The sequence below is a fragment of the Nicotiana tomentosiformis genome, chromosome 7 (assembly GCF_000390325.3).
Source record: "Nicotiana tomentosiformis chromosome 7, ASM39032v3, whole genome shotgun sequence".
In the NCBI taxonomy this organism is placed as follows: domain Eukaryota; kingdom Viridiplantae; phylum Streptophyta; class Magnoliopsida; order Solanales; family Solanaceae; genus Nicotiana; species Nicotiana tomentosiformis.
In genome coordinates, this window is record NC_090818.1 from 16,626,876 (window position 1) to 16,638,172 (window position 11,297).

Below are 11,297 nucleotides of genomic sequence, written 5' to 3' on the forward strand. Positions count from 1 at the left end.
CTAACCTTGCAATTGTAACTTCTCCAGCAGCAGTAACATACCTTCCTCCTCCAAGTCTCTAAGGAGTTTACCTTTCAAGATGGTTTTCTTCCCAAACTTGACCATATTATCCTTCTCAGCATTAGATTCTTCTTCTTCTTCTCCACTCCATTCCTCTTCCTCAACTATTTTTACTTTTCTTGGTTTCAATGCATACCTGGTTCTTTTAGCCAAAGTAGATGGCTCCGCAGACTTTGTTTTTGAAACAGACTTTTTTGAGGAAGTCTTGGCTTTCTTTGCCTTTGGAGTCACAACCTCCATTTCTTCTGTCTCCTCTTCATCCTGAAGAATCAGGTCTATCTCGTCAATTTCAACAGGCTCAACATGCTCAATCACCTTCTTTTTTCCTTTAGCGGCAGCTTTTCTTTTACTTTCTTCTAAGGCCTTTTCCAGTTCAACCCCACTCTGCTTATTCTGAGTCCTTGTAGCTCTTCCTCTTGTAGGAGGAATATCTACAGGGATTGAAGAGACAACCTTTCTCTTCTTATTTGCCCTAGTAGTGCCAGGAACTTTGACTCCTGAGCTCCTTTTCTTTTTTGGGATTGTAAATGCCAGTCACCCTTTTTAGTAGGTCTGCGAGAGTTTCCTTCTCAGATAGAACAAGTTCTCGAGCATTTTTCCCTAATCGGACCAACCCTTCAGCAGCTTCTCCAGACCCACTTCCCTCTGTTTTTCTCACACTCTCTTCTTTATCATCAGATTCCTTACTCCAAACTACCATAACACATGATTCTTTAGTTAAACCAACATGAGTGGGTGAAGAATCAACCATTCCTTTTCCCATACACCTCACAACACTTCGAGCACCCTCACTCTCTTTTTTTGTTTTTTATTTTTATTTTTACCACCAACCTTTCAAGACTCAGTAGTTTCAACACCTGCCACGGTTCCTACCAGAACAAACCTAGTCTCCAGATTTGTAGCAACTTCAGAAATAATTTGAGGAGTAACTTTACGGCTAGAAGTTACCTGCTCTGTTTTATAAGAAACCGTTTCTTCTCCCCTCAGTAGCAGCTTTGAATGATTCATTAGATTTCCAGGGTTCTTCTTCTTGAGTTGTTCTTTACCCACAACAGCTTTGCGAGCAAGCATATTGACTCTTCTTTTCTTATAGATGGGAGTGGTTGAAGGTGTGATATATGGTGTGGGTGTGATTTATTTGGGTGGTGATGAGGGATTCTCACAAGGGTTTGCCATTTCTGTGTTTGGAAATTTTGGGAAAAATGGGTTTGTGTGTGTTTTGGAAGATGAGAGAAGAGAGAATTTCTTGACGGCTTGAGAAGTGAGGAAGCAACTGAGGCCTAATCAATTTAAAGTGGAAGTGTTTGATTGGGTAACGATAGCCTTTGCAGAAGTCTAATCGAACATGAATTCAGTTTGGAAAGACGTTGAAGAGTGTCCCTAGAATCTAGGCACTTAATGTGGTTTGGACTCTGTTGAATGAAACCGGTCCATTTCGTAACTGATAAGATCGAGGGGTTTAGGATTGAATGGGACTCTCCTCTTGATCCTAATCCAAATATAATTATTTCAAAATATGCAGAGTGGAGAATACGTACTGAATAATCTTGATGAACCAGGTTTTTCACTGAGAAAGCTCGTTTGTAAGTCTGAATTTTCCAAGAAAATAGAGATAATATCATTAGAGATTTAATGAGTCATTTTAGCACATGGCATAATAGTATACTGATGAAAATATGAGACTGAGCAAAATCTAATCTGATTGTATACAAAAATTCACAATTTTTCTAACCAATATTTGAGTTAGAATTGGTTCCGTTTAGGTGATCTTAATCATCCCTAATTCTAACATGTTCCTTTCAAAGTGATATCTACTTAGAGGTTTGTGAAGATGTTAGCTATTTGCTTGTCAGTAGCACAGAATTCCACAGTGATCAAACCTTTTTCATAATTGTCCCTTAAAAAGTGATGCCTAACATCTATGTGCTTCGCTCTCTTGTGATGAACCGGGTTTTTGGTCATACTAATTGCACTAGTGTTATCACAGAATATGGTGATACAACCTACATCAATTTTAAAATCCATTAATTGTTGTTTGATCCATAACAATTGAGCACAACATGAGGCAACAACAACATACTCAGCTTCAGCAGTAGATAAGGCCACAAAATTTTGCTTTTTGGTGGCCCAAGACACAAGACATGAGCCAAGAAAATGTGCCAAACCTAAAGTGCTCTTTCTGTCCACAAGAAAACGTGCATAATCAGCATATCCCACTAGATTGAAATTACTACCTTTTGGATACCATAAAAAAAGGTCAGTGGTGCCTTTTAGGTATCTCAAGATCCTCTTGACAGCAGTCAAGTGAGACTCCTTTGGATTTGCCTGAAATCTAGCACAAAGGACCACACTGAAAACAATGTCAGGTCTGCTAGCAGTGAGATACAATAAAGAGCCAATCATTTCCCTATAAAACTTCTCATCAACAGATGAACTAGGTTCATCTACATCTAATTTTGTGGTTGTTGCAATAAGAGTGTCAATTTCTTTGGAATCTTCCATTTTAAACCTTTTAAGCAACTCTTTCACATATTTTTGTTGATAGATCATAGTTCCATTTGAATTTTGTTTAATTTGTAATCCTAAAAAGAAATTAAGCTCACCCATCATACTCATTTCAAATTCACTCCCCATTAGTTTAGAAAATTTTTACTTAACTTATCAGTAGTTGCTCCAAAAATTATATCATCAACATATATCTGATCTACCAAGAGATTTTTACCCGTTTCATTCAAGAATAAAGTATTGTTAATTGTACCTCTCATGTAGCCATGCTCAAGCAAAAGTTTTGATAATCTTTCATACCATGCTCTTGGAGCTTGCTTTAGCCCTTAAAGTGCCTTGTCAAGCTTGTACACGTGATCAGGATACTCCTTGCTTTCAAAGCCCGGAGGTTGCTTAACAAACACTTATTCCTTTAGATAGCCATTGAGGAAGTCACTCTTGACATCCATCTGATGGAGAGTGAATTCTATGTAAGCAGCAAAGGCTATAAGGAGTCTAATTGCTTCCAATCTTGCAACAGGAGCAAAGGTCTCATCATAGTCTATGCTCCTCTTGACTATATCCTTGAACCACCAATCTTGCCTTGTTTATTGTAACTGTTCCATCTTCATCAAGTTTGTTTCTAAAGACCCATTTTGTGCCAATTACTGATCTGTTCTTGGGTCTTTGTACCAGATGCCAAACTTGACTTCTCTCAAATTGGTTGAGTCCATCTTGTATTGCATTCACCCAGTCTGCATCCTGCAATGCTTCAACAATATTTTTAGGTTCAATAAGAGATAGAAAAGCATCAAAAGCACAAAGATTCGTTAACGAAGATCTGGTTTTCATTCCAGAGGTTGGATCGGTAATTATGTTCTTAATGGGATGAGAACTTTGATACTTGTAAAGTTTCACAACCAACTGGTTTCCCTTAGATGTTCCTTCAATGTTTTGTTGCTGAGGAACAGGTTCATAGACAGGTTCCCTTGAAGTTTGAGGATCACTTCCCCTTTGTTCAGTTCCCCCTGTCAAGTTGCCCTAGGTGGAAGGACCTGTTCCGTCCCCTGTTCCTACTTCTAGTGCAGCTTCAGTCTGGGTTGTGGTTTCATTTGAGTTTCTCACCAGCCCAATTACTTCATTATCATGTTCCTATCTCTTAGAAAGAATCTCAGTTTCATCAAAAACGACATGTATACTTTCTTCTACACATATAGTTCTTTTGTTATAAATCTTATAAGCTTTACTGTGTGAAGAATATCCCAAGAATACTCCCTCATCACTTCTGGGATCAAACTTATTGTGCATAAAACATTTGCATCCAAATGCCCTAAGATGGGATATGTTTGGATTTCTCCCTTTAAGTAACTCATAGGGAGTCTTCTCTACAAGAGGTCTAGTCATGCACCTATTTATGATGTAACATGCAGTGTTCACAGCTTCTGCCCAAAAACTATGGGGCAGCTTACTAGAAAGAAGCATAGTCCTAGCCATATCTTCAAGTGTCATATTCTTTCTTTTAACTACTCCATTTTGTTGTGGAGTCCTAGGAGCAGAAAAATTATGATCTATGCCATGCTCATCACAAAATTCAGCAAATTTAGTATTCTCAAATTCAGTACCATGATCAGACCTAATTTGTGCAAGTTGATTACCTAGTTGTTTCTGAGTTTTTCTAATAAAAGAAATGAACATGTCAAATGCTTCATCATTATATGTTAAAAACAATGTCCAAGTAAACCTAGAGTAATCATCAACAAGCACCATCACATATCGCTTACCACCTCTGCTTAATGTTCTCATTGGTCCACAAAGATCCATATGGACCAGTTCCATCGTCCTGGTGGTGCTTACCACTTTCTTGATTTTAAAAGAGGATCTTACCTGCTTCCACCTTGCACAAGCTTCACAAACTTTATCTTCCTTGTACTTAATGTTAGGCAGTCCTATCACTAAGTCCTTGGAGACTAGTTTATTGAGTTGACTTAGACTAGCACGTCCAAGTCCCTTGTGCCAAAGGAGGGGATCATTATCCAACACACTTAAGCAAGTGAGTTCATTTTCTGAAAGGGTGGACAGATCTACAACATATATGTTATTCACTCTTTTTCCCTGCAAAACAATCTTGTCAGTGGTAAGATTAATCACAAAGCATTTGGTAGAGGTTAATTCTACCATGTCACCTCTATCACACAATTGTGATACACTTATTAGACTGTACTTCAGTCCATCTATCAAGTAGACGTTCTCAATAGAGTGAGAATCAGTCTTACCTACCTTTCCAACTCCAATGATCTCACCTTTCTTCCCATTTTCAAAGGAGACATTACCTCCTTTAAGGTCCTCAAGTGAAAGGAATTGGTTCTTGTTTCCTGTCATATGCTTTGAGCAGCCACTATCCATGTATCATATTTGACTGCTCCCCTTCACTTGGACCTGCAAAAGGAAATCAGAGATTAGTCTTATGAACCCAAATGAGTTTGGGTCCCTTTCTATAGGCAAAAAGATTAATCAAATTCTTTTTAGCCCAACTTGGTAGCCTATTCTTCCCTTGAACAAATTCTTTGTTCTTTTGACTTGCCTTTTCTTTTGAAGTGCACTCGCTTTTATAGTGGCTTGTTTTACCACAGTATGTGCGAATCTTGTTCTCAGGAAGTGTGAGGTACTTACTTTTGTGATCCCATTAAGGTGCCAGATTCCCAAAGCCAAGTCCTCTTCTGTTGCTACTATGGTGTTCCTGTAGCCATGAAAGTGCATCGGAGGACCTGTTCCATTTACAAGTTCTGTCTAGCTCGTGATTGACCTTGCTTAGATCCTCCTTTAGGATTCTCACCAGCTCATCCCTTTTATACAACTCATCTTTTATTTTTCCTACATTTTCTTCTAGAGTGAGTTATGTGTGATCAGTTGTCTTTTTACCTGTTCCTAATTTCAGTTTTAGATTTTCAGATCTAAGTTCTAGAACAGTTGGGTCAAGTTCATGAACCTGGTTCTCCAATACAGTATTTTCACTTACAGTCTCACTAGCCCTAAGTTCTGGGTTTTTGCAATTAGCCTTCAAAATTACACATTCTTTAGATAATTGTTCTTTTTTATTGCTTACATCCTTAGATACATCAATTAGTTCTAGAAGTAACTCAGATAACCTTTCTTTAGACAATAATTTAATCTTGTCTTTGAGATGAATTACACCTATCTCAGTTTCTTCATCATATTCTCCAATGGCCATAAGTGTTTGTTCATCCCCATCATCATCTGAGATTTCATCTGAGCTTTCTCCCCAAGCAGCGACCATAGCCTTGGTTGATCCTTTGCTTTTCTTGGGTTGAACCTGTTCCTTCTTTTTGTTCCTTCGTTCATCTTTTTCCTTCTTCCATTCAATTTTCCATTGCGGACAGTTCTTGATGTGGTGATCAATCTTTCCACACTTGTAGCATCCATCATTGGTTTGCTTCTCATGAACTTTTGACTTACTATAGCTTCCATTTCTTGAAGGACCCTTTCCTCTCCTCAGGTACTTCTTGAAGTCCTTGGTGATCATAGCCATTTTGTCATCTTCTAGATCAGAACCTTCAGTGATTCTGAGTGACAGACTCCTTTCCTTCTTAGGTACATCCATTTTTATGGTTTGTCTCCTAAGTTCAGTAGGAGAGTGGAAATGTTCTTTGATTCCTGAATGACAATGATTTTGCTTTCCCAAGTAATAGGCAGGACCCTTATCAATATCTTCTCGACTCTATATTCTTCAGGAATAATCCTTCCAAGAGATTTTAGTTCATTTGTCAATGTAGTGAACCTTGTATACATCTCTTGAATGGTTTCTCCTTCCTTCATAGTAAAGTTCTCATATTGAGAATACAGTAGAGTTCCTCTAGATCTCTGCACCTGAGGTGTTCCTTCATAAGCCACTTGCAGAGTGTCCTAGATTTCCTTAGCAGTGGTACAACTTTGGATTTTGTTGTACTCATCTGGACCAAGTCCACAAACAAGCCATTTCTTGGCATTAGCGTTCTTCTCCCATTTCTTCAAGTCCTCAGCAGTGCAATCAGCTCTTGTCTTTGTCACCTCTACTCCTTCGGCATTTATCTTCAAGGTAGCCAGTGGACCATCGGTGACAATGTCCCATAGCTCATAGTCCTCTCCTATAATGTGATCTCCCATCCTGTTTTTCCACCAAGAGAAGTACTGGCCATTAAAGAGTGGTGGCCTAGTAGTGGATTTCCCTTCCTAGTTTTCAGGTGGTGCACTCATCTTGATCTTCTCCTAAGGTGTTAGCCTCTTCAAGGATAACCCGCTCTAACACCAATTGATTTTTTATACTTCAATGCCACACAAGAGGGGGGTGATTTGTGTGGTGTCCAATTTTCGCGTGCACTGATTATAGAAGGACCTGGTTCTTTTAAGTGTTCCTTATACTACTATTGCGAAAATAGTAAATGTGAAAAGTAAAGAACACAACTATTTTTACTAACTCTGTAGAATTTTTCCCAACACTTCACTAAATCAATGAGCCAAAATAGCATTTACAAAACTCTTTGTAAACCTAAGGATTAACTCTAATCCCGTTGTGGCAACCAGCCTCCAACTGTTGCGACAACTTCAAGTTAACTCTAACTTGAATACTCAGAGTACCTAATACACTTGCTTCTAGATAAAGCTGAAAGGTACAACTTGAAAATACCTACTACAATTGAACTAGAATAAAAGACAGACGCTTGGAACTGGTTCTTCTATTTGGTTCTTGTAGCTTCAGGTTTGCACACTTGAATCACACAAGAATTATTTGCAAAATGCCTTGCTAATTTGCTCTCAACTCACGTTTATTCTTCAGCTTTTGTGCGTACCTGTAGAATGAGAACATCCTGCAATTTATAGAGTAGAATAAAAAATAACTAGAGTTCTAATGCTACTCTTCCTTGGTGGAAGAGTTCTAGTTATCCACAACTTCTAACTCCTCCCTTATCTTGGATAGTGTTCTCTTTGAGTAAGGAGTCCTTCTCTTTATCAATTATGCAACCTTTTCGATTAGGAGGTATCGGATATAACAATTTAAACTTATCTCCTTCATGTGTATCCCTTATGCTCAAATCTGCCTGTGTCTGTGTACACAGGGGGTAGACCTGGTCGATGCCTGAGTTCCTTTGTCAATCTTCAAAACAAACTTCACTTGGGCCAACACTCAACTACTTCAATGCCAAACAAAGGAGGAACTTTGCTGGTTCCAGGGAAAACACAGGAGAATGCTTAAATTTGGGATAAGCTAAATGTATTGGAATGAATATAATTTGGTTTCGTGTAGTTTTTTTAGTCATTGAAGTTGAACTTTTTTTTTATACAGACATCTTATCAATTTTGGACTTTGTACTGTTTTACTAATTTTTATGGTTTTCGTTTTTTTTTGTGGGCGGAGGTTGGGGAACTTGTTATAATACTAAAATTAATCCAAAAGTATCTATAAAATTTATTATATTATATAGAAATGAGAAGATGGTCGACCAAGGGCATATTAAACATTTCATACATTTTATAAATATCTCTTTTAAACCTAAAAGGAATTGACACGTACCCCTGCTCTAATATCGTCTACAGCTTTCTCGATCTTCAACCTTGTCTGGGTTTTAGCTGGATCTCTCTCTTTCTCCGCCATCTTTTTATTCTCCTTATTGTATTGCAAACCTAAGTCACCCATGGTAGGTCATTGGGTGGTGTTCTCTGGAAGGTATGGAGATTCAAATATTTAAGTGTTTTTTTTCAGCCTTCATGTTATTTTATATTGTCCTTTATATATATACATGCTTCTCCCCCTATGGTAATATAGTTTCACTTGGTACTTGATGTTCTTGCAGATTCTTTGCCGCCACTCTTGCTTGGGGATTTAGGTTGTTTTATTGCTTCTGATTAGTGAGTCTTTCTAAGTTCAAATCTTCATTTACGGTTTTGATTCAGATGACAGAGCCAGTAGTAAAATAAATAAGGCTATTTTTTGGCCTAATTATCTAATAGTAAGATAGATGATTCTGTTTTAAGGAGTGTTTGCTGCCTAAATTATCTTGTTGACATTTTGCCCGGTAAGAAGTTCTAAGTTTTGTGATGCTTTTATCTATTAATGTTTATACTAAAAGTATAAATTTCCCGTCTCCAAGATTAATTGTCTGAAACAATCTAAGTAACAACCTACAAATAATAGAACTAACCGATAGTCTTGAACTTCTCAAACAAAATTACAATAGCCTAGTAATGGAAATTAAAACAGATAGTAAGGAACCCACAAATAATGAAAGGAGAAGAATAGGGATGAGAACAGAGTTACAGAAGGAGGTGAGAAGATAGAAACTTTCTGCAACAAAATAGCCTGCCTCAGTAAAGCCTACTACTGACTACTTATAACTAACTTTGGCCCTTCATATGCTGCTTGGCACATGCCTCTCTACACGTTTTCTTTTCCCAGCTTCAACAACAAAATCTGCTAACTTTCTAGAGGGAATTTTCACACGCGTGCTCTTCCTGATAGCAGTGGCAGCAGGTTAATTATTCTTGTCCTCCGTGGCTGCCAAGGTGTTGCCTATGTCATCAGTAGTATTCATAACAATACTCCATTCCTGTGAAAGAATCTTGTCCTCAAGGTTCAGTGGACCTGGACCTTCATCACTGGGAGGGATCAAATCAGTGAGTTGCAAAGGCATAACTTGTTGAGCAGGTTCACCAATACAACGCTTAAGCATTGAGACATGGAAGGCACGGTGGATTCGAGCCGCGTCCAGTAATTCCACCTTGTACGCTACCTGGCCAATGCGCTTAAGAACGCGAAAAGGCCCAAAGTTGCGTCTGCCCAGTTTGGGGTGTTATAGCATATGCAATGTATTTTGACGATAAGGCTTAAACTTGACGAACACCCAGTCCCCTTCGGCAAATTCAAGTTTAGTACGATGTTTGTCAGCCAAATTCTTCATACGAGTCTGCGCCTTAAGAAGATTTAGCTTAAGCAAGGCTAGAATTTCATCCCTGTCCACAAAGTACGCTTCAACTAGCTCACTAGGGCAGCTACCCAGTATGTATCGAGCTATAGTAGGAGGATCTCGTCCATAAAGTGCTTTAAAGGGAGACATACCCGCGGAGGTCTGATATGCTATGTTGTACCAATATTCCGCCCACGGTAACATAGCGACCCACTTGTGTGGTTTATCAGCAACATAACAGCGGAGATACTGCTCTGACGCACTTGTTAAGAGCTTCAGATTGCCCGTCGGTCTGAGGGTGGTACGTTGTACTCATGGCTAATGACATGCCTTGCAAACGGTTGATTTCCTACCAAAGAGCATATAGAAACCTTGGGTCTCGATCAGTAACAATAGTTCTAGGGGGTCCATGGAGACGAACGACCCCAATAATAAATGCTTCAGTAATAGTTCTTGTGGAGAAGGTTGAAGGCAAAGGAATAAAGTGGCCATACTTTGTCAAGCGATCAACTACAGTTAGAATGGTAGACTTGCCCTTGGAGGTAGGCAGACAAATAATAAAATCCATTGGAATATCTTTAAAAACCATGTCGGGAATTGGTAATGGTTGCAACAAGCCCCCCGGATAGTGATGTAAATCTTTCATCTGTTAGTAGGTTTGGCAAAAATCCACAAAACTCTTAATATCTCGCCTCATGTGCTTCCAAAAGAAATTAGAGGCCACACGATGGTAGGTTCGAGCCACCCTAGCATGTCTCCCAATAACAGTGTCGTGAAACTCATGGAGCAAAGATTGGCACAATGGAGAATCACAGGGAATAACCAATCGACCTCTAAAGAATAATAATCCATCACAAAACACATATCACAAGTTGGCGTCTGGTTGTTCTACTATCATTCGCTGAATTTATATCAATTCAGAGTGACTCTGATTGAGAGCTCGAAGTTCTTGATCCAGTTCATAACTCCGAGCAGCATTAGCGAGCAAGACAGCTTCAGATTTTCGAGAGAGAGAATCAACTGCTTGATTCAGCTTTCCAGCGCGGTAGACGATTTGGAAGTCATAGCCAACCAACTTCCCAAGCCATTTTTGTTGTTCCGGGGTCTGGTTAGTTAAGTTTCTAAGGGATTTCTGGTCCGTATAGATGGTAAATCTGCGCTCCAATGGATATTGACTCCATTTACTCACTGCCTAAGTTATGGCAAATATCTCCCTATGATATGTAGAAGCTCCTTGCATTTGTGTACTTAACTGCTGACTAAAATATGCAATAGGATGCCCTTTTTGTGATAAGATGTCCCCAATTTCCTGTCCTGATGCATCAGTTTCGACTTGAAACTCTTGCGAAAAGTCCGGCAATACCAACACAGGTGTAGAGCTCAATTTTGCCTTCAAGGTTTCAAAGGCAACCTAAGTTGACTGATTCCAAGTAAAAGAGTCCTTCCTCAGCAAATCTGTAAGAGGCCCTGCTATTGCAGCATAATGATGGATAAATCGCCTATAATAACCCGCAAGTCCAAGAAAACTTTGGACCTCCTTAAAATTCTTAGGAACGGGCCATTGTTGAATGGCTGTAATTTTGGTCGGATCCACACTAAGACCTTTATCTAATATCACGTTACCTAGGTAATCCACAGAATTTTGCACAAACAAGCATTTGGTACGCTTCGCCACCAGTTTATGTTGTCATAACACAATCAAAACAGAGCGTAAATGGCTAAGGTGCTCATCCCAGGACGGGCTATACACGAAAATATCATCAAAAAATACTAACACAAAATGACACAGGTAAGGTC

At 39.0% G+C, this 11,297-nt stretch overlaps 2 protein-coding genes across 2 annotated transcripts; both read right to left on the reverse strand.

The window, feature by feature from the left end:
- On the reverse strand, window positions 1-811 carry LOC138895294 (uncharacterized). The gene is made up of 2 exons (XM_070179971.1): window positions 592-811; window positions 1-491 (listed from the first exon to the last, which is right to left on the reverse strand). The coding sequence occupies exons 1-2, from the start codon at window positions 809-811 to the stop codon at window positions 1-3; spliced, it is 711 nt and encodes a 236-aa protein (XP_070036072.1).
- Window positions 812-6,465: 5,654 nt separating this feature from the next.
- LOC138895295 (uncharacterized) lies at window positions 6,466-8,191 on the reverse strand. Its single transcript, XM_070179972.1, has 3 exons — window positions 8,111-8,191; window positions 7,389-7,406; window positions 6,466-6,771 (listed from the first exon to the last, which is right to left on the reverse strand). The coding sequence occupies exons 1-3, from the start codon at window positions 8,189-8,191 to the stop codon at window positions 6,466-6,468; spliced, it is 405 nt and encodes a 134-aa protein (XP_070036073.1).
- Window positions 8,192-11,297: the final 3,106 nt, after the last annotated feature.

What these genes read in the sequence shown, in the direction of transcription:
- LOC138895295 (XM_070179972.1), bottom strand. Translation starts at nt 8,191, where the DNA reads ATGGCGGAGAAAGAGAGAGATCCAGCTAAAACCCAGACAAGGTTGAAG.
- LOC138895294 (XM_070179971.1), bottom strand. Translation starts at nt 811, where the DNA reads ATGGTTGATTCTTCACCCACTCATGTTGGTTTAACTAAAGAATCATGT. An exon ending in CCTACTAAAAAGGGTGACTG is followed by an intron (nt 492 to 591) that starts GCATTTACAATC and finishes CAATCCCTGTAG; the next exon opens with ATATTCCTCCTACAAGAGGA.